This window comes from Aristolochia californica, unplaced genomic scaffold (genome assembly GCF_029961685.1).
Source record: "Aristolochia californica isolate CCGP_79_NKW_82.1479 unplaced genomic scaffold, dmAriCali1.0.hap1 SCAF_6, whole genome shotgun sequence".
Classification (NCBI taxonomy): Eukaryota; Viridiplantae; Streptophyta; class Magnoliopsida; order Piperales; family Aristolochiaceae; genus Aristolochia; species Aristolochia californica.
Window position 1 is genome coordinate 2,045,231 of NW_027182257.1, and position 27,246 is coordinate 2,072,476.

The 27,246-nt window shown below is 37.4% G+C and overlaps 4 protein-coding genes across 5 annotated transcripts; 2 read left to right on the forward strand and 2 right to left on the reverse strand.

Annotated features, from left to right (window-relative positions):
• Positions 1–70: 70 nt before the first annotated feature.
• Positions 71–9,796, reverse strand: LOC137934565 (phosphatidate cytidylyltransferase 4, chloroplastic-like). Its single transcript, XM_068778990.1, has 7 exons — positions 9,231–9,796; positions 7,814–8,118; positions 7,085–7,275; positions 6,255–6,373; positions 1,601–1,734; positions 1,417–1,532; positions 71–484 (listed from the first exon to the last, which is right to left on the reverse strand). Exons 1-7 carry the CDS (start codon positions 9,492–9,494, stop codon positions 393–395), a joined length of 1,221 nt encoding a protein of 406 aa, XP_068635091.1. The 5' UTR covers positions 9,495–9,796; the 3' UTR covers positions 71–392.
• Positions 9,797–10,543: 747 nt separating this feature from the next.
• On the forward strand, positions 10,544–11,236 carry LOC137935201 (uncharacterized). Its single transcript, XM_068779893.1, has one exon. It carries the CDS (start codon positions 10,896–10,898, stop codon positions 11,064–11,066), a length of 171 nt encoding a protein of 56 aa, XP_068635994.1. The 5' UTR covers positions 10,544–10,895; the 3' UTR covers positions 11,067–11,236.
• Positions 11,237–14,157: 2,921 nt separating this feature from the next.
• Positions 14,158–16,636, reverse strand: LOC137934826 (uncharacterized). Its single transcript, XM_068779361.1, has one exon. The coding sequence runs from the start codon at positions 16,510–16,512 to the stop codon at positions 14,392–14,394; it is 2,121 nt and encodes a 706-aa protein (XP_068635462.1). The 5' UTR covers positions 16,513–16,636; the 3' UTR covers positions 14,158–14,391.
• A 2,319-nt stretch (positions 16,637–18,955) lies between these two features.
• On the forward strand, positions 18,956–27,015 carry LOC137934946 (uncharacterized). Of its 2 annotated transcripts, none has more exons than XM_068779547.1 (15): positions 18,956–19,134; positions 19,236–19,407; positions 19,671–19,722; positions 19,833–19,875; positions 20,573–20,632; positions 22,388–22,500; positions 22,581–22,646; positions 22,790–22,941; positions 23,217–23,301; positions 24,291–24,352; positions 24,434–24,538; positions 25,669–25,744; positions 26,189–26,301; positions 26,439–26,498; positions 26,593–27,015. In XM_068779547.1, exons 1-15 carry the CDS (start codon positions 19,047–19,049, stop codon positions 26,693–26,695), a joined length of 1,350 nt encoding a protein of 449 aa, XP_068635648.1. In that variant the 5' UTR covers positions 18,956–19,046; the 3' UTR covers positions 26,696–27,015. The 2 variants fall into 2 exon arrangements, with proteins under 2 accessions (XP_068635648.1, XP_068635649.1); XM_068779548.1 differs by having other exon boundaries at positions 20,579–20,632.
• The last annotated feature ends 231 nt before the right edge of the window (positions 27,016–27,246 follow it).

Genomic DNA, 27,246 nt, shown 5'->3' on the forward strand with positions numbered 1-27,246 from the left:
TGCAGAGACTCACTTAACCAGTAATCTTCAATCCTAATCTTCCTTTTTACTTTAAAGAATACCTGATCATATGCTGCTTTTAACTGAAAGTATACTTGATAATTTCACCTTATTCTAGTTAGCAAAACAAGGGTAATTACTGTTGTAATGCACATTGTTCATTCCATTGCTAATGGAAACTCTCTCTAAGGTAAAAACAAAACAAAAAATTAACAATTTAGGAGATACAAAAATAATCCCATTTTCCAGTTGTGAAGATATGCTGCACCCAAACATCCATTGGACAGCTGTTCAGGGCATCTCTTTCAAGGCTTCTATATCCAGAATGGGCAAAAGGAACAGGTAAAACTTTTTCAACTATGAATTCTGCAGTGGTCTTTAACTTCTAAATCTCAAATTCCGTAGAAGGGTAGTGCTTCTTTGACAAAATAGAATGCCAAAGCACCTGTAAACATGTAGCTATCTACTCTATCAAGCAATCCACCTGCATGTAGAAAGGAAGTCAAATACATTTGTGGTGTGTAATGAACCAGATAAAATGGTCCAGTTTTTCAGAAGTAAGTAAATTTGACAGACACATTGAGTCGTACAGATCAATAGTAGAACTAATAGTATTAATGGAGTTTGAAGCATAATCACAATTAAACAATGTCAGTGAGTAGTAAAATCCACATCAGTGCTACTATTTATTGATTGCACCTTAGATTAACTAAAGGACTATTTTAGCTAGGATTTTGGAGAAAAAATGAGCTAAATTAGCTGGGGCAGATGCATCTCAAACAGCAAACATAACCTAAAAATGTGGGAGGAAGACTTCCCGTTGGTTTCATCCACTGGACTATTAGTAGGTAGTTAGCTGTATTGAAGGAGGAAATAGATCGAGTGGCTATCTAAAGCTATTTGCAGACCAGAACTCATCATGTTTAAAAAAAAAACTCACCCTCATCCTTTCAAATGTTTTGTTGTGCTTCTTTCAAACACTATAGATTAAATTTGCACGGATAAAAAAATTGTTGTTCCATCCAACATTCAAGTTACTGGATTTACATTCTTGCTCATGGAAAACTGCCAGTTGGAAACTTGAGTCTCTTTAACAAATCTTGATTTGCCAACTTCCATAAGATATCACTAAGTCAATGACACTCTGCATCCCAGTGACACAAAGGAGATCCTCTCATGAAGACCTCAAATTGGGAGAAGTCAATGTGAATGAGTGATATCACATTTTAACTTTTTTAGATTAGCCAGGATCATAAAGAGATTAGCTGCAACAGCTGTAACAGGTTTCAAACATATTTAAATTCTTTAAGCTAAAGAAAAACTGGCAATGTTTAAACATGAATCAACGAGTAAATCTTTTAAATAAAAAGAGTTCAGAACCATCTATTCAAAATATTAAGGACAAGAAAAGAATACCATGTCCGGGTATGAGGGAGCCAGAGTCCTTAACACCAGCATCACGTTTGATCATGGATTCAATCAGGTCACCAAACAAAGAGCCGACAAACATTAAAACCCCGAAAGCCGTTGCACTGGAAGCCATTCAACCGAGTTATTAGGTAGTTTTAGCTATACTAAAATCAGAAGATCATTATAATACCTCATTAAAGATGTGGGCCAGCAAAAGATCTTTGATAAGATCAATGTAGATGCCACACAACCACTTAAGCCAGCAAAAGCTCCCTCCAGTGTCTTCTTGGGGCTGACAACTGTTAGTGGAGTTCGTCCAAATTTCTGCAAAGAAAGCACATAATATATCTCAGAAAGGCCTTCGTCAAGAGCTGCAGTTCTTGATGGAAAAGAATGTTATTCATGGTACCACCTTAGTAAAATAGCACGATTATGTCTTTTTTTTATGTACTTAAGAGATAGAAGTAATTATGTCTTTTGTGCATAAGAGGGACTTTTCGGGAGAATTGTGAAGAGCAAAGGAATGTTTAACCGTAGTCAGGATACTCGAAATGCCAGCACCCTAATTACAATCAAAAGACCCCTCTGCCCTACCCAACCCCAGAATTCCTCCCCAATTCCCTCTTACACCTAAAAGACATCATCACCCCAACTTGCTGAGTACATAAAGACATAAACCCCCCTACTTTAGTAAGGTGGTGAATAACACAAACACATAAGGGATCAATCAAACCATGAAATCATTGCAAATTCACGATAAAAGATTCATTTGCCCTTCACAATTCCAGCATTCTCCCAACTCCCACTTTAGCCTAAAAGACCAAATGACCCTTAAAATGCTAAAGTTCATAAAACGACATAATTGCCCTACTTTATACGATGCTGCTTAACACAAACATTTTTAGTGGATCAATGTAGGTAACTATGGATCTTGGTTCTAAGATTGTGATAGACCATATCACGAAGCATTTTATCTTTTCTCAGGTATCACCGTTTAAAAAAAAAGGTATTTCTCCAACAACCTAAAAGTGTGCAACAACTACCAAGACAAATATTGATGGAGATAACTGTAGGAGGTTGCCTCAAGGGTGGCAACAGGAGTGCATGGGTTTATAATGCATTCACTTATGGTGTCATTAGGTGTTTATCTGACACACACATACTAATGCATTATGTTCCTGACCAAACAAAACTGCTGGTTGAGTGGAAAAAATAAACCCCCACCAATTTGAAGATAAAGAACATATGCAACAAGCATATGGTTGTCAGAAGCGTGAGTTTATCATGGACAAGACCTTTGGTTTTCATGGTTTTTGGCTCTAAATTAACTCAGGAAAATTGGGAAATTGAGATTCTAGGACATAAACCCCATGCCCTTATGTCTTGTAAGTTCTGCAATTGGCACCTCTCTATTACATGAGCTATCATTTGAATGGGGGAAAAAAGAATCAAGAGTATTAACATATTCGGACATGAATTGGTGACTACAATTTACCTGCAAGCTTTGCAAGCAAAATTCAAGCAGCAGTACCATGACAATCTTATCCAAGTGGTAAATAAATTTTCAGCTCCCTCAATTCCTTGCATCCAAATAAATACTGGACTTGCATATCAGATTCTTTATCCTCGAAAAGAAAATGAATTTCTGGAAGATGATATTACCATCTCCTCTAATGTTTTAGATTTTTTTATTTTTTATTTTTGGGAAAAGTACTGAAATTCTATTGAGCAAAAGAAAAGGAGAGTGCAGGAGACACCCAAAATATAGAAACTTAAAAAGAAATTAAACATCAGTCCGAGATAAATTTAAATTAATCTGACCATAGGGGCCATATCCGGATATTCCGAGGGGCAAATTCTATGATCAACCATTTCGCTCAAGCCGGCCATAACCAGCCGCAGTTATTTTTCTTTTTAAGTTACTTGTGGGTCTTAAGAATTATAAAACTAACTCTCACACCAAAGATTATACTTATTACCATCTTTTGGCATAGGTATACCAAAAAGTATAGGAGAACGTGTCTGTCTCCCAAGAAAAAACTCAATAAGGGGGTTAGTGAAAAGTCCAGATTTTGGAAATATCCAAGCTTCAGTCAGATTTGCAGAAGTCAAGGTTTAGTGAAGGGAGACATCACCATAACTTCAAAAATCCTCAAGAAACACACTGTCCACAAAACCAACCAAAAAGCAAGACAAAGTAGACCCCAATAGGTCAAACTTCAAATTCCCACCTTTAGGCCCAACAGAAAAAGAAAAAGTGTGGTTCATCCTCTTCTTGAGAGGGAGACAATTAGTAAAAAAATATATCAAACAATTAGAATTTTAAAAATTAAATATTTAATACGATTTTAATTTAAAATATTCATTTATTTTAAAATCCTCCAATTATGTTAAAAACAATCATAAGTAGTTGATTTATAGTGCAAACACATAAACACAAGAGATCTTAAGGGAAGGAGAGAAGAGAAGAACTCTAGCTCTTGGAAGAGAAGAGAGAAAAAATAGGGAGAGAAAGAAGAGGAAAAGAGAGGTGTAAGGACGAATTTGAGCCGAGAGGAAGAAACTTGAATGCTCTACCCTATACCTTGAGATTGAATTTATAGTTGTGGGAAAGTGTTTACAATGATTACAATGCCCTTAGGCTTACATACTTCAAAAGGAAAAAGAATTAAGAGAACTTACACCAGCTTGCATAATTACAATTTTATACAATCTCAATTGAAGTTCTCCTTAATTACTAGTCATGCCACCCCTACACACATAATTGTCTTTTAACAAAAGTTATTATTCCGACCCTGTGAGTTGAACTCGATTAAACCAAGTCTTACCATAGCTTGAATCAGTGGTGACATTATTAAACATCACCCGTGTTTTAAGGGAAAAAAAATTATAGAGAGGAGACTCCACAAATCCACATGAGGGCAGGGCAGAGCCCCACTCTTGCATTTGCTCCCCTTCCATTTGTCAACAGGGACGCCCCCCCCTGCTGCCCTACCTTACCTGTAGGGTAGACACTCCCCCTCCTCCCAACAACTCTATCCGTAATACAAAGACTACGAGGAAAGGAGGCTTCCACCTGACCCAAATGCCCTCTTTTTGTTTGTAGGTGGCGGAGGGCCCTTTCCCTACCTCCAGAAAGGGGGAGGGCAAGGCAAACTCTACTCTTCCCTGACTACTCTGTTTTTGGAACACAGGCCAAAGAAGAGGTAGAGCTCTGTCTTGCCCTCTTCCTTTCTGTTTACAAGTGGAGTAAGGGCTCCTCGCTCTCCTTATCTGCATGCAAAATGATGAAGAAGATCCCTCAGTTCCATGCATTAGCAAAGAGGGCAGTGCTCCTCCCATCCATCAACAAAAAAGAGAAGGGATTCATTATATATCAAAATAGAGAGGACAGGGGGGAATGGGTTTTGCACACACCCCACTTCCCTCTTCTCCATTTTTGTTTTGCATTCAGAGAAAGGGAAAGGGATCCTTCCATTCTTTATCTGCACACACTCGAAGAAGGGGGAAAGGGAGACCGGTCAAGTCTTAGAGGTTTGTGCAATATGCCAGTCCAACAAGCCAAATTTTTTGGTCTCCCTTGGTTCTTCACAATTCACATGGACAGGGGACTGAGTCTAATAGAAGCTGGTTCAACTAGGCCAATCTAACCCTAGTTTGATGACATTGATAATAACTATTTAAAAATATAGTACTGATTTAGTTTTAAATAATTATTTTAATTTATTTAATTTATTTAATAATTTAATGAATATACAACAATTAATGAAATAAAAATAAAACAATTTTTTTTGTTATTTATATGACAAACCAACTATAAAAACTGAGCTAGTAAGGTGATGGGGTCCAGTGGAGGCCTGTCTCCAAAATATTTTTGAACGCTGCACATATTAGAGAGGGCAGCAGCCCCTTCCTCGCCCTCTCCCCCTTGGTTTCATGCAAATGGGATTCTCATCTGCGCAATTGAAGAGAAGGGAGGACAAATCTTTTGGCGGTTTGTCGCTCAAATTGCAAAAAACAGCAAGGTCAACTGGTTTGCCCCTCCCTTGGTATAGACCCAAACAGGAGGCCGAGTCTGGACTAGTCCAGTCTGGCTCTCATCACTCTAAACATAACATGAAGTTATACAATTATTTTAATAACATATTAAATATGGTTAAAAAAAGGTTATTTTAATCGAACAAGATAATCATGAACTTAATATTTAATAATTATATATTTATACCTTACGTTATTTAATCCATAACTTCAATAAATATGTACTTTTATTTTAAAAAATTTGAAAACACTACCGTTGTTCTATCAAATCCATAAGTTAAATTATCATGGCATCAAAATTATTTTTTGAACAATCTAATGACATCAAAATTACTCCATTACCCCTAGCATCTAACAATCTTCCTTTGTTTGATACTAGGTCTATACTTGGCTTCATAAATTGTTAGATCAATATTTGGAGGTATATGCCTAAACACACTCATCTAATCTGTTAGTAACTCTCAAAAGCTACAGTTTTAACATTGTAAAAGGCTTAAGGGGCATGTAATGATATAGAACCTTGGGCCTACTAGCAGTAGACTTAAATCCATGTCCTTGAGAATTTTTTACTATTTAAAAAAAAACATGTTATCTCACTGACACTTAACTTTTGAAATCTTTGGATGTGGTCATATTTATCAATTAACAAATTTTAAAATCCATAAAAATCCTTGAACTTAAAAATTCATCTGACTTTGAAAATTCAATCTCACTAATCCCCACAATATGATCAGTGCCTACACCACAACTGTAATGGCAATCATGCAAAACAGTGATATTCCTCCTAAAAGATGAAACATTAATACCTTCCCACCAAGATAAGCAAATGTATCTGCTGCTATTATGCTGCTAAAAGCAATCAAGGTTGCAACGAGGCCAACAGTCCAAAGAGATTGACCGCCAAGAATAATAGGCCATTCAGCAGCTACACTTGCCAAACAGAGTAGTCAAGAAGAGAACTATAGTTGAACATTATGATAACAACTAAAAGCATCAGAGATCACTGATATCATACTCAAGATAAGAGTACAAAGTGGAGACTGATTCTCTGAAAGAAGTAGCATTAGCAAGTTCATATTTCCAACACATAACACAAATAAAGAGCCAGCAGGTCTGTGTAACTTTGTTGAAGCTGAGTTGAGGGCCATCCATTTATGGGTAAAACAATTCACTCAAAAGTTTTTCCTGCCCAGTCATTAAAGAAGGTGATTCAACCACCATCATTTAATAGATGTACAAGCAAGCTGACCTTTGATAGAGATTGGGTTATATCTTTAATGAAACCCCAGCAATGTCATCTTCGTGGAATGTAAAGTGGAATCAAGTTCTTAGATCAGCAAACTGTATTTCAGATCAACTAACTAAGCAGGGAGTCTCCTTTCACGAGATTGTTATAGAGCACTCTCTGCCATCTAAAAGAAATCTGGGGTTGTCCTTTTACATTTTAGAATAACATTAATGCCAAGCAACTAAATATTTCCAAAAGAACTGCATGAAAATGTAAAGATGAGAGGTACCCTAAAAGAGGCAAGAGAGAACAGAGACAAACCGTCCCATCACATTCCATTTGGAAAATACAACCAAAAGACTAACTCATACAGAGAAGAGACTGAAAAGGACAAGCTGGGGGACTTACTAGTATTTAAAGAAGGAGCTGCCAGGCTACATCGAAGCTTAACCCAGAAACAGGGAAGATAACCAATATAGAACAAACCAAACAATGCACTGCTTAGCTGCGCAAACCGAGGATTTCCTCTCTGTAGTACCAATGCAACAGCAGCTATAAAAATCGATAATATCATAAATACTTCAACACGGCCAAAATACCTGTTCATTCATAAGACCCGGCTGTCATTTACAAAAAAACAATTGAAGAGTTTGAGTGAGACCATGATACAATCCTAAAGCAAACAGATGCAGTACTTCTATCTTTGGTAGTAAATACAGCAATAAAAAAATTAAAAATTATAGGGGATTTGCAGTGGGAGGCATGGCACTGTAACCCTGTGATGGATCACAAAGGTTGACAAGTGCCATTAGATTTGCAATCAATCAACAAAGACTTTATTGGCATGCTGAAAAAAGAAACAAATAGATTGACCATCCTGAGCTACAATATATGATACAACAACCGAACTATATGATACTTGTACTGACAATAGAAGAATGTTTTGTTGGGAGTTGATTGGGAAGTTAGGTCAAGCAACCACTCTAACCAAGCAAAGTATGGAAAATGTATAAAATCCATCCCAATTAACAGCTTGCAGACATTTTGAGTATCGTATCAGTCACTACAGTAGAAGAAGCAGATACACCATGATTTTAAAACTGGAAGAAAGGAGTTTGAGCCAATAAGAAAACTCACATGTCCATTATAGGCATGAGGGCACAAATGACAGAGCAGAACCGTGAAACATATCTAGGAGGAGGTGTCATTCCCTTTGCAATACCACGACTTCTGACCAGTTCAAAATACTCCCTTGAGCCGATGAATACTGCAGATGCTAATGCCAGAGTAAAAACCCAACCTCCAGCTAAAACAATACCACCTGCACAAAGGCCAATCCCTATTCCAGAAACTACACGTTTCTTCAATTGACTTTCCTGTTGGTGTTTGTGCTCCAAAGGGGCCTCTCCCATATTGGCCAGTAAATGTTCTTTTTCCAATTCCTACATTATAACTGTCTCAGACGCTTCCATTCAATTCTCAATCTAATCCCCAATAAACAAAATGAATAAAAGGAAATGCCAATAAGAGAACAGAAAGATTATCATCCAGATTTCTTCTCATCATAAATCATGCAGGTAAATGAAGAAATATAATTGATTAAAAAATTAGATGTGCATATTACTTCCAAACTGATGCTACAAATGATACTTCCATTCAGTTCTACATCTAAAGTTATAAAATAAGAAGTAAATGATAGTTCACTATAAAAAAGAAAAGGTAAAAAGGTAAATGCCAGGACAGGGAAATGCAAACAAGACCTATGTGCAGCAATAACCATGATCCTCAGTCTTAGCAGGCTGCACATGCCATAATTTACACATAGAACACGTGGTTGTGGCTCACATGCAAAGAAGAGGACAATTTCCATGGTAGTTACCAAGTTGATTTTTTTTTTTTTTTTTTTTGGGTGGGGGGATTTAACAATGAGAAGTGAGAATAAAGATTATGATGACTTATTCTATTATTAAAACATTATGATTAATATATTTGAGGAACAAAAACATAGCAGTGATGCCATTAGTCGCTGTAAGCCTTAAACATCATGAATACAATATTTGTTTTAAGGAACAAAAACATAACAGTGGTGTCATTAATCGTTGTAAGCCAAACTTGTAATCTTAGTTCTATAGTTTCACTAGAATCACATTATTATGGCAGCGACAAGCAACGGTACTCTAGAGGGAAAAAATGAAAGTGAACCAGACTACTGAACAGCAAACATGATGAAATAAGTACATCCACACGCCCAAATTGACAGAAAGGAGCATGCTTGAAGTCCGGGACTTGAACTTGATTTTTTTCTTTAAAAATTTTTTAAAAAATTGGGTTATACATTTGGAAACCGTCGCCAACATGAAGTAGCCAGCTATCTCTAGTAAGATTTCTGAGATAAACACTCACAGTAAAACTCGGTTTCTTAAATTTGGACCAACCAACTCAAAAATCAGAATAACCTAATGCCATGGAAAACCAATTAACGGAAAAACTGATGCATGTCAAGCAATGTCAACATTCTCAAACGAGCCAGTCCAGGACATTAACTGGAGATTACATTATCACCCTTTTCTTCAGGGGTGCTATCATGTTCAGAACTCGCGACTGCTCTCAACACTTGGACGGGTCTTCCCAATGCAACTCTCCAATTTCGCCGAGAAGACAAAAGAAAGCCACTGGATCCATTGTCCAGCAATCTCAATTTAAGCTTCGACGACCGTCTGGAGAGAACAACGGTCTTCGAACACGGGCGACATTGGCAAGCACAAACAGGCACAAGAGAAAAGAACTTGCAGCGATCAACAACGACACCAGTGGCCATGAAATGAAATTCAAGAGAAGAGCTTGCACAAATGGCAGCTTCAAGGGTCGATACAAGAAAGTGGTTTATCGTCGCGAATACTTTTCCCCATTAATAGAAGGTGCCTTCCCAATGAAGAAAATAATAAAGCTTGCCAAAGTTTCTGAAAAAGGGCAAAAGAAACTCGGATAAGAGATTGTTTTCTGCAAGTCTAGAAGATCAAATATCGAGAGGCCTCACGCCTCGTAATGTCTCAGCTCTGCCACCAGGCGGAGAATAGGACGCGAAAATGAGAAATTTCTCGTCGAAGGGGATTTTATCAGTTTGTTTGTTCGTCATCGGAATTCGCTGCTTGTTTTGTGGGAACCGCGAAAGGCTTCGGTATCCACGACTATCTCGAGGCACCGTAGCCTTTTCTGAGTTAAACAAGATATTCATTAACAAATCCAAATGGAGGGAAGTTGGTCATAGGTATTGGGTGGCAACAAGAGATGTGCTTAGAGAATTCATATAAGTAGCACTTCAATATAATATAGAACTCATATGTGACTCATAGAAATGGACACCTTTGATTTTTTCTCATATGAAAAAACAAACATAGATAATTCCAATAGCATAGAGGGTTGATTCAATACAAAAACGATTTCGTGTGAAATATGCGAAATGACTATTTCAACCGTCCGATCGTGATCAACGGTTATCTCTGTCGTCCGATCATGGTTAATGGCTATCTCGATTGTTCAATTATGATCGAACAACTAAGATAACTATTTTGTACCAAATAACTTTTTGTATTAGATCAACTGTGCAATAACTTATCTTACCAGAGCATTAGAGCTTTAATGCACCTTTTGTACTAGGTGCTCAGTCCTTTGCTTATTTGCTTTAGTCATGTATTTTCCTTTGGAATGGACTTCTCCTAAGTGAGATAGGTGGTCTTTGAGGGTGCACCCTATGGGAGTCTTCCTTTCACCAATGGGTACAAAAGTATATACTACCTCCTAAAGATGGCTCATTTCCTTGGACTAGATCCAAGTGTTTGGAAGTTTGACCCTGTCACTCTACTTCAAAGGGTTTTGTCCTTACCAATTCAAAAGATCAAGATCTAGGGCTAGTCAAACAATGAAAACTTTTTAGACAAGCTTGATCCATAATGAATGAACATAGAAACAAGGGTTCTGGCTTATATTTGACTTGATCCCTCAAAGGGTTCACCTTTTTGAGTCATTTGAGTAGTAGCTTGTTATTCCACAAGGCATTGCATAGCTGTGAGTCCTGAGTTTCTGAGCCTTCCAGCCTCTCCAGTTCAAAGTCACAGACAGTGATCGGTTTTGGGGGATCAAGCTCCTCGCCTTATCGAATCCGCCTCCGTGGTGTTCCGCGTTTCATTTTCGGGAGATTTTAGAGGATTTGCAGAAAAATATGGGAATCATAAGGAGCAGTTTCACTTTCCTACTGGGAACCGTTTGTGGCGTCTACGTGGCTCAGAACTACAATGTTCCCAATATTAAGAAGCTTACAAACACGGGGCTACTGATGGCCAAACACATTGAAGAGAATTATCGGAAGCCCAAGAATAAAGGTGAAGATTAGGGAAGCAGGTTCTGTTCCTTTTATTCTTTTAGTCTCTAAGATTGAGTTTCGGGAGGTTTATCTGAAGGGTAGAGTTATGCAGGAAAGCAGTTGGATTTGTTCGTTTTTAAGTACACATGGGGTTGGTTTCTTATCTAGAAGTTGTAACTCATACTCATTAAATTATAAAAGTTGTCTTTGTGATTCCTACACGGTTTTGTTCTCGCCACACTTTGCATCCATCTGGTTAATTACGTTCTTGTATCTTATTTTTCGATTTACTCGCAAAATTTGACAAGTCAATCGTTTATAAAAAAAGAAAAGAAAAGATGAAGAGCCGCTTGGTGATTGTTCTATATGGTGCATGCTTTACCTGTAGTTTTGAGTTCTGGTCTCTATTTTGTACACAGATATAATTTTGGTGGTTGGATGCACTTTGTTCTGAGCAGTGACACTTTAGATTATGGTTTCAATTGTTAAATTGTTCTGCATAGAATGAATAGACCAGAATCCTCTATGAATATCCACAACTTTGTTAATGCATCTCTATCAGTTACTTGTTGGGCCATCAAGTTATAGTGTCTGAGTGCTATACTTTCCACGTAAAATCTTCTCTTCTTTAAGTATATATTTTCTGGCTCCACACATACCTTCTGCTCGTTAGTGGTGAAAATAGTGATGAAGTTGCTCACTGGCTGTTGGTTACTCTTAACTACTCTCAAGCTTAATGTTTTCTCAAACCTTACCACTCACTATAGAAAGTTGCAGTAGTGAAAAGTAGCATAGTTTTCGCCATTGCACTTTACAAGTAATGATAATTGTGATCCCAATAAGTTCCAAAATAAGATACCAAATTAGTCCTTGAAATATGGTGCTTTGTTGGCAAAGGATTACCCTTTGGAGGTAATGCTATCTTGGACACAATGGTTCTCTGGTGAATCAACGTCAAAGGCAATACCTTGACTACTATTGGAGATTCAGTAACATGCTGAGTCGGTATAAGGTATTTTGGGTCCAATTGAACTGTTGTAAAGGGTACTGAAACTTGCCTTTATGCTGAACTTGGTTGCTAGCAACCATTTTTTGTGATCTCTGAGAAAGTTAGAACTTGACTGCTGGATTCAAGTTCAGTGTTTTTCCCTCTAAACCATAGACCCAATGCATAATTTTTTTCCACATTGCAGATTAACATTCTTATTTTTATTTGTTTATTCATTCAAGGAGAGAATGTAAAATTGCGAGAGCCCCACTAATCTACTATGCCAAAAAACCCTCTGGCCTAGTTTTATTTTTGTATGCACAGGCTCCATGGAACTTCCAATTCAAGAGCCTTTATACCCAGCTTTTATGAAATGATTGTTTGGTGGTCTGTGTCCTCTGTAGAAGATAACAAACATGGGAATGAGAACTGAGAAGCAGAAGAAGCAATTGGATTTGTACAGAAGAGAAAGCACTGAAGTCATCACAGTATGTTATCATTTTATATTCTAATTTGGAGAAAAAATTAATGGATTTTAAAGTTTTCTGGAAAGTCAGACAACAAAAAATTTCCCCTTGTCATCCTTTTGTCCTGTATTATTGAGCAATTCGAAAATTGTAAAGATATGGTTTTGCATAGGAGACAATAAACATGCAGGGAGCAATTTGTGTTGTAATGAGTAGAAAAAGTGAAAGATTCTTTCGTTTACTTCAGTGTATTTTATGTTCAAATTTGGAGAATTGCTTACAGTAAGGACACTTAAAACTCTTTCAAGGGCCTCCCTGGAATGGGTAGAAACACATGAAACCTGAAGTTTAAGCTGTGGTCCTGTTAATTTAAATTTTTCAGAAGTGGTGAAGCTGTGAAGGTAATCAGCAAAACTGGTGGCTGCAGGGATCTTTCTATGTATTTATTTATCCTCTATTTTTATAAAACCATATGTTTCCTTCCTCAGCTTTGCAATTTAATCTGGTCTACTTGTGCATTCAGCCTTTCAATGTAATCAATTTGTACTACAGTTTTCTGAACTTTAATTTTCTCTCCTCAGGTTTTCAATGAAACAGTTTATTATACTGCAACTTAAAAGTTAGTTAGACCTGAGATTCTTTTCAGTTATCTCAGTGGAAAGCACTTGAGTCACTGACTGAATGGAGAAAATAATTGTTTTTTCCCCTGGGGTTGCTTGCTTCAAATCTGTTTCATAACTAATGAATCATTACATTCATTTACATTTACATTGCATCAACTCCGAAAAATTCAGTTTCTTTGTATTAAAACTGATATTGTACCTAATGAAAAAGTTTTGTGATGTAGGCTTTGGATTTGATAAAAACTGAGAGTTTGGATTTTGGTGGAAATTGGAGTATGATTGGGTGCAAATTGGGTTTAAGAGATTTGGATGGAGATAGTAGGAAAAGAGGAGAATTAGTAAATAATAACACATAAGAGTAAATAGACAAGAAGATCACATGAGTTTAGAAGGATTCACTCTTCTAGGAATGTGACATCCAAAAAGTATCACTCCCTCTTGTTGTACAGGAAAAAGATCGAGAAATAACAAAGAGCAGAGTAAAGACAGTCTCACACCCTCTTGTTTTACAAGAAGAATCTTTGCATAAAAAGTGCATCGCTTGCATCGTTCATTAGGTCCAATTCCAACATTGACAAAGCCTAACCACTTCACTGGATACGAAAACTGGCAAAATTACACAATCGTTAAATGCTATTGGAATATGTGATCTGCTCGTGTGAGGTTGAAGTCTTCAGAGAGAGGTTGACATCAAAATTAGCTCCTCTCTTCCTAATTTTCCTTTAAATTAGGAATATCAGAAGAATTCCTGAATCTCTGGGTGAATAAGCTTGACAGCAGCAAACGTGTAATTTCATTGTTGAGTTCCCTTTTTTCTTTTTTCTATAAGACACCAAGTTCCTTAATAAATAAGAGAACACCTGTTTGATAGCTTCTCTAAACTCTCCTTTTCTGTCTCTCACCTCTCTCTTTCTCCTTTCAATGTTTTCCTCTCATTTTCTTTCTCCATTGGATGTTCCTCTCATCTTCTTTCTCACCATTCTCTTTCTCCTTTGTCTCATTTTCTTGCTTGTTATTTAATTATGTATGATATTAGCAAGGAGAAGGTAACTCAGAGAAAGTTGGAGTACTGATAGTTTGTTACAAATTGTGGGACTATATATAAAGCTTTTTTTTTCTTTGGAAGCCTGTAGATAAAACTTTCTACAATAATTCAGTGAACCCAAGACCCATCGTTGCAATAATCGGTAACATCCTTCTCAAACCTTTGATGAGTCTCATCTATTTCTTTTGCTTCTCGTAGTATGAACTTTCAACTGGAACTCCTAAATTTGATACTACACATTGCTCTGCTTGCTTAAACGCCACTTATCTATATCTGCCATTGAACCAGTGTCCAACCCTGAGAATCCATCATGTCCAACTATCTCCAGAATCTTTTCAGTTTCCCCAAGAAGATATACTGCTTCTCTAACACTCGCTTCCCTCACTTCAATTGTACTGCAGAAACACTCCATAGATATCACAATTGGCAAGTTCGTTAGACAAGCACCAAAGATATCAGCCATTATTGTACACAACCATTTGAATAAATCTTCACCTTTCTCAGTGTTGCTTTTATGCTTCATCAAAATAGTTTGACTTACTCTATACATTGAATTGGCTGCTAATGTTTTGGCTGGCCACTCAAGAGGATTCTTCTCACTTTCACCTTGATTCATGGACTCCAATACATATGTTTTAGATATATGTGCAAGTTTTTCGATTACTTCCTTGGCATTCTGTTCTTCATGGCTGCACTGGTTAAGATCATAATCAAACCACCGATTATGAAGATCAATTCTTTGCCAGACAATATTTGCTGCATCTCTCATATTTATCAACCCTTTTGCGTCCAAGTTCTTTTCAATCAGTTTGACATATCTGAGTCCTTCATAGACTCCCTTTAGTAACTGTTCAATTGAGTATCGGTTGGTACCAGGAAGTGAAATAGCTATACTCACCAATGTTACCAACGTTAGGCTCCAACAGTTGGGAGGTTCTTCAAGAACTATAGATTGTACATGCTCACTGTCAAATTCCCCAACACCACTGAACCTTTGCGATGCTGTACGTTTCTGCAGGAGCTCTAGAAAATGAGTTGGTTGGTGCTTTCTGCCCATACGAATCCATTGTTGAGTGGCCTCAAAGCCCTTTTTCATGATCAAGTGGACTAGTCCTTCCTCTCCCTCCAGATGTAGCACAAAACCACCAATGCTGGAATTTGAACTAGACATTGACGAGGTTCCTAGCCTACCCTTAAGCAAGAGTCCCTTGCAGCTCAAGGACATAAACTTACTGAGCAGGAACATGGACAGTGTGGAAGCTAGTCGAATGAGCTTGCTTGCAATTACAATTGCCTTTTGGATTTGTATACCTACATTGAGAATTTGACTCCTCACAGAATATGCCATCCTTCTGAACCTCCTATTAGTCACTTGGAAATGTAAGGGACTCTCTTTCCATTCCACCAATCTCTGAACCCAGTATTTCTCCACCGAGAAGCCGGTTAGATTGCATCTTCCTCTACCCTGACTGCCACTGAAGCTCATTGAATAAAACCATCTGCTTGCTGGGGCAATAGTTCCCACTACTATTGCAATAGCCTGTGAAACAAAAATAACCATAGTTGACCACTCATAATCAGAATTTCCACCACAAAATTCCCTCATCTGAGTCAGTTGTGCACGAATCACTGCTTCCACTAAGATTAGAGCACTAAGAAGACAGAATGCTCCTGAAGCACAACATAAAGCTGAGCGTCCAAGAACATACTGAGGACTGCAGGTGTGAGCCATTATGCAGTATTTCTCCACTTTCCCTGTAAGTTTCTTCACAGCAAAGGTTTCAGCCTCATTGGTCTCATCCAGAGCCAATTGGCACTTCCGATCATACTGTTCCTCCAACAACTGCTTTGTTGTTGAAATAGTCAATGCAGAGGAACCCAGAATCACAAGCAAAACCAGCAAAAAAAACATAATTATAGCATGTTCAGGCCAGAAAACGAAAATTACTCCTGTACCCATTTGAATTGCGACGTTAACAATGACAGTAATCACAGAAATACCCAACGCAACAACGTTGGACATCATCTCGTGGTCACTGAGTTTTCCTAAAGAAGGTAAGAAGTTGCCCATGGCTGTACAGAGAAAGATGGTACCGCTGAGCTTTGTGATCTGATCCTCCCAACGAGGCATGGTGGTGTTGAGATCCACAGGAAGCTTCGTCGCGATAGTTATCATGACGAGGGAGGTTGCGTTGAGAGAGAAGTACTTGCAAGGAAACCAGAGTTTTCGATTCCGCAGTCCCAAAAAAGCATCTGTTGCCATTGCTAACGCGCATGCCAGAGATGCTACGGCAACATATAGGCCGATCCATGGCAGGGGTTTGCTGTAATTCGATTCGTCAGAGCACCCCATCTCATTCAGCAGCCCTGTTGGCTTCGGTCCCGAGTAGCTCCACTTGAAAGATCTTGATTACTCTGAAGCTTGCCGCCGAAGATCCAGCTTCGGCTGCCGAAGACCCAGAATCAGTCTCCTCCACATTTTGGGAAACTATAGAGTGGCGTAGAAAATTCACAGGGACATCGTCAAAAACTCCATTCAAGTTACATCGTCAAAACTCCGTTCCTACAGTATCGCAAGTTCGTACTGTATTTATCACATAATTAAATTTGGGTTAAGGCTTTATCCTAAAATGACTAGTAAATGCAAGTTTCCTAAGTGACTAGTCATTTTAGGATAAAACATTAGACCCAAATTTAACATAGTGTCACAACAAATCACTCAGTATATACACCTCCACCTAAATTATCCACTTGTAGAGTTACAAAAGAGAATGGGCTTACACGTGAGGGGGAGTGTTAAAAAATAGTCCCACATGAATTAGTGGATACAAAGATCTTGAGTTTATTAGTTGGGAAAAAAAGTTTCTGAAGTGGCTAGTCATTTTAGGATAAGACCTTGTCTCGCTCCCACCTGTTTCCACGAGCCACAAATGGCAACGTGCGGGGGAGTGTTGATAATTTAATATCAACCCGCCCGATCCCTCTTATATTCATGTTACGCCTTCACTAATGCTTCGAGGTTTTAGCGCAAATGGTTTCAATATGGTATCAGAGCAAGGTTGGTCCTGCGTTCGAGTCCCACTCCCACCTGTTTCCACGAGCCACAAATGGCAACGTGCGGAGGAGTGCTGAGAATTTAAGATATCGACCAGGCCAATTCCTCTTATATTTACGTTTCGCATTCACTAACGCCTTGAGGTTTTAGCGCAACTAGTTTCAATATGGTATCAGAGCAAGGCTGGTCCCGAGTTCGAGTCTCACTCCCACCTGCTTCCACGAGCCACAAATGGCAACGTGCGGGGGAGTGTTGAGAATTTAATATCGACTGGGCCAATTCCTCTTATATTTATGTTGCGCCTTCACTAATGCCTCGAGGTTTTAATGCAACTGGTTTTAATATCGAGGCTTTATCGCAACTGGTTTCAATATGGTATCAGAGCAAAGCTGGTCCCGAGTTCGAGTCTCTCTCCCACCTGTTTCCACGAGCCACAAATGGCAACGTGCAGGGGAGTATTAAGAATTTAATATCGACTGGGCCGATCCCTCTTATATTTATGTTGCGCCTTCACTAATGCCTCAAGGTTTTAGTGCAACTGGTTTCAATAGAAACAATGGTTTTATCCTATTTCGACAGTAATTCATACCAAAGTTGATATGCTACCCACCCATGCCATGAATGTTTGATTGCCTCCACTGGTAATTGTCTTGAGTTTCTGTTTCCCCTTCATGTTTCTCAGTGACTTGTTCTGGTACACGGTCAATGTTCTCGGTCTTCATCTTATGCTTCATTAAAATAGTTGAGTTACTCTATATTGGCTCGCTAATACTTTGGCCAGCTAGTCCAAGGAATCTATTATTCTTCCAATCAGACTGGTGAATTCCAATATTCGAGTTATAAATATATCTGCAAGTTTTCCAACCACTCTCTTAGCATTTTGTCCTTTGTTGCTTGCAGAAGTTAATTATACAACCGTGATCATGAAGATCGATTCCTTCTCATACAATATCATCTTCTCATCTATCTACAAGTATAAGAGAATTGTCTTAATTTTTACCATTATCAACTTGAACAAATTTTTCAAAACTAGGCTCCGAGGCACTAGTAAATGCAACTTAACTATCATTATCGAATCACATGAATTGATATTCATTAATAGTTTGTATATACATATTCTACATATAATTTTATACATCAAATAAATACATGAAAATAATTAATTCACATAATCCATGAAAAATTAATGAGAAAATTGTGCCTAGTATTAAGGCTCAATGAAAATATATTATATGCTAACCAATGAAATTATGTTATTAAATAATTCACACACATATATAGTCAAAATTGATTCAAAAATATTTTATTTAGTAAGGTTTAGGCTCAATAAATAATTATTCTCATTGAGCCCAAAAAAAAAAAATTATGCTAATCCAAGTAGATTAATGAAGACTAAATTCGTATCTGAATTAAAATCGACTACGATTTTTTTTATTTTAAATTGATGTAGATGAAGTGGTGGGTTTTGTGAAAACTCAGTAGGGTTTGTGGGTAGATAGTACAAGGATGAGATTAGAAATCCAACCTTATATTATAATGAGTTTATATATGTGAATTTACTGGGTAACTATAAAAAGTTTATATCTTTAATAAAACCTATTTTTTTACAAAAGATAATGAATAAATTCATGCATTTGGATACAGTAGATGCATTTGGATAAAACTTTTTCTTGTTTTTCAGTTTAGATGTGGTTAAAGTTTGGCTTTTAATCGATTCCATTAACAAAAGGGCGGGTTTTGGTCCATAACTTTTGGGACAACCGACGAAGGACAAGTTCAGGGTGCTGTGCAGAGCACGAACAAGGAGCCTGATCGCGAGAGAGAAAAAGAGGATGACGACGAGAACGAATTTCTACAAAAACCCTTCTTCTTCTTACAACAAGGATTTTACTCTCTCCTCCGTCCTTCAAAATTTACGAGGTAATCAATTCACCGAGCTAAGATATTTCATTTCTTCCTGTCTCCTTCCTTTGTTTTACCCGTATACTCATTTTTTTAAAATTTTAATGAATTTTTATTAGCTTACAACATTGCGACGGGTGATGCTCCTCCAATCGAAGAACCACCTCCTGCTGAGGAGGAAACGAATGCTTCTAAACGAACTTCTCAGCGGAAACGGAAGCCAGTATCTGAGGTGGGAACTGCAGAAGAAAGCACGAGCTATTCTCATCAGTCTTACATTGAAAAGAGAAGGTAGAATTTACTCTTGAGATGATAAGTTTCGATGAACCATTGTTTATGTATACTTAATGAATGTTCAACTGCTCATGCTTTACAGTGATGTTATTTCTCTAATGTGTAATGTTCTTATTTCAAGTGATTACTTATGTCCCTGATTTTGAATTTTGAACTCCTTGTACTTTCTGCTTTTCAAAATTTCTTACTTCTTCTTTCTTTCTGCTTTTGACCTCGAAGAGAATAATTACTTTTTTTTCTGTTGGGTTTTGCATACGCAGGAAGGAACTCAATTCTTCTCAGGTTTATCAGGGGCTGACTGTAGATGCATTGGTAGTTGGATTCCTTTTTTTTTTTAATTAAATCTTCTTTCGTGGCTAAATCAAATCAATGAGCTATCTATGAATTTTGATCCGTTATATCTTTTAATTGTTTGTTTTCAGGAAGCAACTACTTCAGCTTGTCAGCCTTTGGTACATTATGAAGGTTTTTTGTTATACTAATTGTCAAGTTTGTTTTCCTTCATTACTCTGTTAAGCTTCTGGAAATACACCTGCATGTCCCTACTGTAGTAACATGAGAATGACTGCAACTAAAAGCTATGCTGTACTCCCTCAGTTTCTCAATTTCATGATACTTCTTTGTTTGTTGTGGTTATTGTTGTGATTGTCCTATCTATTAATTATTACCAAAGTGCACCTTATAAAATGTAATTATACTACTGTTCTCTGGTGGATTAAATGGTGAAGCTAAAAATGAGACTACAGGTAATTTAGGACATGCGAGCAGTGTTGAATGCACATAAAGCTGAGGCAGATGATGTGACAAGCCCATCCTGAGAATAGGATAACCCATCTTGTATTTATCTAGCTTCTGTTTCACATGGCATGTATAAATTCGTTTTTTCTTGTTCCTGCATAAGTTGGCTATCTATCTTTCAATGGATATTGGTATTGTGGGCACCTGCATTTTTCATATCATGGATTAGTCTTAATAGTTTAGCACTTATTTTGTGCCAAGAGGCCTGCTTGGATTATAGTAACATTCGTGTGCAATTGATCATGAAGCGATTACACTTTTTTGTTTTTTTGTCCAAATGATTATTTTTTCTATATGTGAAAAAAAAGATTAATATGTAATAATGCTTGTGATTCATTTTAGGTCTAATCTTTATTATGTATAGTTTCAGGGGATGAGATGGCATCATCAGACGAGTTTGAAGAGAAAGTTGTGCCAAGATCTGGTCAGTTTTTCAAGTTCTGTACTATTAACTTTGTGAGTCATTTTCTGTTCGATTAAGGCCTATAAATCTATAAGCTCCTTTCTTAACATGAGTTATGTTAGTTTTTATGCATTTACTTTGAGCATGGTGTTTCCATTTGATTTTTTTAAATTCCAATTTTAGAGAAAAATATACTATTCTCTGTGGATTTGGAAGTAAGAAGAAGAGAGCCAGAGACGAATCTAGTCGAGAGTTTAGAAGGAAAGAAGACATAAGAGGGAGGAATGATAGGTTCTGTGGAGAAAAGGAGAGTGAGCAGGAGAACAGAGGACAGTAGCCATCGAACTAGGATGGAGCTTGACTTTCCTGCTTTTTATGTTTTTATTAAAGAGGTGAAATATATGGATTCTTGTATTTAAGTGTTAATTACAATATTATGGAGACATTGTTCATGGGTACAAGCTCGTAAAAAAAATAAAAATCCAAGCCAATTCTGTATAAAACTAATATATTTCAGATGTTCAGATCCTCCAAATCTTTGAACAGTTGTGTTCATGCTAATCAATTGATTGTTATTGTGGATAATGATGTGTCCAGGAACATTTATTAACACCCTACCTTTCATGGACAGTCAAAAGCATGTAAGGAGGATGTAGATGAAGGTTGGTTTCCCACAAGACCTGGTAGGAATTTTAGATATGTACTGTTTGAGTTATCACTAGCTGGAATAAGTGTTAGGTTAGGTTGTAAGGAGCCATTATGTGGCTTTGTGGTGGGATTATGGTGCAGCGGGCTTCTGTGGCCTGGGAGTGAGTTAAGTGAGAGATTGTTTAGCAGTACCAATGTTAAAGTTAGCTTGAGCTGGGTATTTTAGCTTAGAGAGATTTGGCGTAAGTTGGAAGGTTAGAGATTTAGTGTGGGGCTCACATGTACGACATAATTGGATTTAAATGAGCAAAATGATGCCCTAGAGGGAGAAGTGGTTGATACCAAACAAAATTCCTTTCTCTTGTATGCAAGTGCTTTAGGGGCTAGGTTTCCTTTTGAAGAAAAGCTAGATGTAGATGAAGGTTGGTTTCCCACAAGACCTGGTAGGAGTTTTAGATATGTACTGTTTGAGTTATCACTAGCTGGAATAAGTGTTAGGTTAGGTTGTAAGGAGCCATTATGTGGCTTTGTGGTGGGATTATGGTGCAGCGGGCTTCTGTGGCCTGGGAATGAGTTAAGTGAGAGATTGTTTAGCAGTACCAATGTTAAAGTTAGCTTGAGTCTGGGTATTTTAGCTTAGAGAGATTTGGCGTAAGTTGGAAGGTTAGAGACTTAGTGTGGGGCTCACATGTACGACGTAATTGGATTTAAATGAGCAAAATGATGCCCTAGAGGGAGAAGTGGTTGATACCAAACAAAATTCCTTTCTCTTGTATGCAAGTGCTTTAAGGGCTAGGTTTCCTTTTGAAGAAAAGCTAGTTACTGCATTACATGTGAAGCCATTCTCTTCTTCACATCTCATGCAAACACACACAACTCCTTTTATTTCTTTTTCTCAAATAATTCCCAAAACACTATAAAGAGATCAAGTCCTATCAGCACTACTGTTCACTAGTCATGCAGCTGTCCCTTCATGTTGGTGGCCAAAAACTTATGGTTCACCACAGCTCCTGCTCATTTGAGTTTAACTTTGTGGAAGATTTGACTTTTCTGATTGTGCTTGAACTGTTTTCGGAAGAAAAGTGTCTTAAGAGTGAATTATGACTCAGGACTTCTTTGTTTCTTTAGACAATGAAGAAGAAACTACCCAGATCAAGAAAAGAAATGAACAACGTTATCCATTTCCTGGAGAGCCTGTTTGTGTAGTATGTGGAAAATATGGAGAATACATTTGCCAGGAGGTTTGTCCTCATTAAATTTCGGTTTTATCTTCTCTGAAGATGCTGTCTATTTTCTTACATTAGTTTTTTCACTGATCCAGACTAATGAAGATATATGCAGTATGGATTGCAAAAATGAGTTGTTGGAACTTCAAAAAGCTAATGAGGTTGGGATTTTATCATGCTTTACTCTCTTCTGATAACAGAACTTTGGATTTTCAAATAATTGCTTATAAAATTTTTCTGTTGAGTATAAGTTTGAAATATGTTGCTCAACCTGCTGTGTGAGTAATCTGTGCATGTCTTACAGGTAGCCAGCAGACAGCTCTCAGTTGCTACCTGGACTGAACCTAAAATTACATTAGCACAGCCTGAGGAAGAGGAAGAGGAAGAGGAGGGTACCTGGGATTTCACAAGGAATAAGTGGTCCAAGAAAAGAACAAATCTATGTACATATGAATGGTATCACTAATGTTAGATGTTAGACTTTATGAGCTTTATTCTTTGGGAAGTAAATGTTCAAACTACCTGAATTTGTTTCTCTTAGATTTTGTTCTGTGACTGCTTAAATGAGTCTATGCTGTTATGTAAGGTTTTTATTATTTGTAGGACATACGGGAATGTTATTTCTTGCTTGTTTCTTTTTTGACTTTTTGCGATATTTGTTGGACATGTCTATTGGTTTTCTTCATTAGTACATTTGTAAACATTTCTTATTCTGTATCATGATGTTCTAGTTCAAAATGTTGGAAGCCTGGCCATCTTGCTGAGGATTGTCTGGTAAAAGTCTCTGATGTCTGTTCTAGTCAAGAAAGCAAACAGGTTTGTTAATCTTTCACTTCTTTTTTTACTACTAGCTTTTCTTCTATTCTATAAAAATGTAAATATTTCTCAAAAAAAAAGATTGTAAGATATGTTAATGTATATTGCATCTGTTAAGTATGCATGTCTTTGATTGTTTTTATTTCCTTTATATGGAAAAACCTCTCTAAGGATCATCCTGTCAGGTGCTTGGTCATCAAATGGACTAAGTTACCGTAGGATTATCTGTAAGCACTGCTTTAGTCATGGATTCTGCTGAAACTAAGAGGAGAAGGCCTGATCCACCTTAGACCATTAGATAAAGGAGAAAACCCTGATCCAGTTATATTTGGAGGGAGCACGATTAGTGTTCTCTTTCTTGAATAGGATGGGATTTTTTATTAAGGCCTATTTGCAAGTTAGATGTACAACAAGATTTAAAATTCCGCTGGGTTTCATAATAGTACATGAATAAGTAATTAAATCTGTTGTGGGTAGACCTGTAGTCAAATAATGGATATTCTGATGTCAGTCAAAGTCTTCAACTTTAGTTATTAGATTGGCTATATATAAATCCTTAATATTACTAGTCTTGATGATATGTTTAGATCAGCTCAATGGGACGGCAATATTCTCTAAGATTGTTCTTGGAAGTGGCTACCATCAAATAAAAATTCAGGCCTCTTCAAATTGAATCTTCCTCTTTCTTCTTCTTTCATAAACATTAGAGATTTTGGGGTAATCTCTTGTTTTCCTGTATTCCAGCTAGATCTTCCATATTAGGATGTGCTGCATCAAAACTTGGACAACCTAACCTTCTTATGTTAACCTAACCCTTTGTATGTGTACGTGTGTGCGGTGGAAGGGAGGTTTAGCGTCTGTTGTTCTGCAAGTTCAGTGGCCTCTGTTACCGTAGATGATAGTTGTTGTGACACATGATGCGCAGGAACAAGGCGTTGACTGGTCATATTCCTTTCTCCATTGGTTGTAATAGTGGATATGTTTTGCAGAGATCGGTAGGTATAACTAAATCAAACAATATAGCCAAGGATCTTTTGGCAATCTACAGAAGGTAATAGTCCAGTTCTTTACTATCTGATTTTAATTTTATACCCTTATGTTTATACCATTATATGTTTCTTCTTGAATTTAGATGCCACCAAATAGGCAGAAGTTCATCAACTGCAAGGTGCAACACTTGCCGTTGCTCGTCTAGTTTGGCGGCCTGCCTTGATTGCAGTGCAATCCTTTGTGACAGGTCCAAGTTTGTGCGCTACAACTGCCAAAGCATATTTGTTTCTAGTTTCTATTCTGTTGAGTTGTTCTTCTATGCATTTCTTTCACTACCTCTTTTCATTTTTCATATGATTATTTTTATATATTATTGTAATATATGAATTTATGTCTGACAGTACTCCTAGGATAGACAGTTTAGATATTTCTTTAAGAAACTCAGATATTATTGAAACTTAAAAACCTAAATCCACTGATTGGTCTGACGATCCTTGCATGAACAAATTTCTATGGAAGTTTAGTTCTTTAAATTGCATGTGAATCTGTGGTTGAATTGCTTGCAGATTTAGGTGCATACAATTAACCAGGCAAGACCAGGCCCTGATCCCTTCACACAGGATTATTTTTTCAGCTAGGATCTTTTCTATATGTTAGGGAATCTATCTTTCACAAAAAAAAGAAGAAGAAGTGAGGGACAACCAATTTGCAGCCCCCTGATCATAATTCATGGACCAGGGTTTGCTCATGCGACCAAGCATTTTTATTTTTAAAGGACCATGCTACATAGACCAGGTAATAAATAGCACTTGCTGACAGTGGCGTAGTCCATGTCAGCACTTGCTGACTGTGGTGATGGGGAAGAAAGAAGGGAACCGGCTGCCTCCTCTCTGTTCCTCCTGTTGTGATGAGGAAGAAAGGAGGGTGACAAAGGGGATGGTGAACAGTTGGATGGAGGGGGGTGGTCCAGCGGCTCCCTCTCCTTTCCTTCTGCTGTGATGAGGAAGAAAAGAGGGGACCAATGGCGAACTGGGGGGAAGGAGCCCACCCTTCTTGGTGAGACTGTCAGCTATAGCATTTACTGGCCAGAGAGTTTGAACCCACGTATGGCAATCAATTATTTCCATTTTATCAACCCAAGCCCAATATGTCTGTTTTTTTTATCTTTACTTATAACCATATGTTGAATAATTTCAAAGTAAATAGCTGCCCACCTTGTAGACTAAGAGTTGTTTACTCAGGACTAACACTAGGCATCTTACTATCATTTTCAATAAGATCTTATCTACCATTTGGTTGCTTTTTTTAATTAAAAAAAACACGTATTATCACTTACCTGATCTATGGGTGTTAACTTGATTGCATTCCCCTCTGCAGTTCAGGTCATTTGAAGGACCATATTCTTTCACACCCTTCACATAGACAATTCTATTCATACAAGCTTAAACGTTTGGTAAGAACCTCTCTTTTTGACTGTCTTATTTGGTTAAAGATTTTTATGTCCTTGTGCAACATCTATACGTTTTAGATTTTTGTTAAAATCTGTATCATTGTAAGACTGGAGGTGGAAGTAGATATGCCCTCTTGATTGAAACTGCTGAACACAATACCTCTGTTTTCTTAACTATAGTAGGCATGTAATTCCTCTCATGTGAGTATAGCACATCGCCTCATTGTACAAAAAGTTATTGTATTACCCTTCTTTTCTCTCCACATAGCTCAACAGGGGAAACTCATCCAACGAATGTTGATGCTGATATCAAACTCTCTTTTGAACCTTCTGGTTGATTTTCTTTTCTTCCAGATGTATTTGTTGAACCCAAGAGCTCTGATAATGTTTGTTCAATCTTTTGTCTAATACCATTTCTTTAATTGACATCCATGCACCATGATGTAGGTGAAATGCTGTAAATCGACATGTAAGGTCACTGACATGAAGGATCTATTAGCTTGTCACTACTGCTTCAATAAAGCCTTTGACAAGTTCTATGACATGTACACTGCAACATGGTATGTGCTCTAATTGCTTGAAATCTCTGTTCGGTGGTAGCTCATCATTTAATAATAGCTTTACAAGTACATCAACCATCAATTCAGTGTCACGGAACTTTCCTGTTAACATCCGTCGAGGTATTTACTTGGAACAGGAAAGCTGCAGGTTTTTCAATCATCTGGGGTTCCATTTGCTGTGAAGAACATTTTACTTGGTAATCATAATCAGTCTTGAAACAAGAATCTGCTAAAATGTCAGAGTTTAATCAGTTTCTGTAACTTTTTGTCATTGTTTAATGGATTTCTCAGGCACAGGATGAACTGCTTTAGTGCTGATGTAGAAGGCAGTGCATACATAATCAGCAAAAGCAAAGGAGAGAGGCGAGCCCCCATCAGTGACTTCATTTTCTAATCTTTTGGCTGAGGCCTACGGTGTTCAAGTCTGTTTAGTTTCTTTTGTCTTGTAGGAGCACAGATTACCCTCCCAATACAGACAGATTTCAAACTAGGCTTTCTGAATGGCTTTAGTTGGTTCGGTGCAGACTCCATTATTGAAGACATTTGCTAAATGTGGGGTTTGCTGGTGTTCCACGTCTTTTGTCATCTCCTTCTTCGTTTCCTGCAACTGACAAGGTCATGTAGGATGATATTGACATGGCAATCACTGACCATCTTGCATACAAATATATAAATATTCAATACCTTCTGGAGGGTTCAATTCTTGAATTTCAGTTTTACTAAGAATTTAATCTTGCTTGATTCCTTTTTTTATACAGAATTTTGGTCATTTCAGAACCGGGTAAATCTTGAGATATGAAGTTTCAACTAATATGATTAAACATGAGGGTTAAATACGCATTAAAAACATGGAACCCTAACTTCCACACATAAGCTTCGTTCAATTCCCAATTTCTTGAATTTAATTTACTGGTTTTCCTTAATTTAAGGTCTGGATAAGGCTTC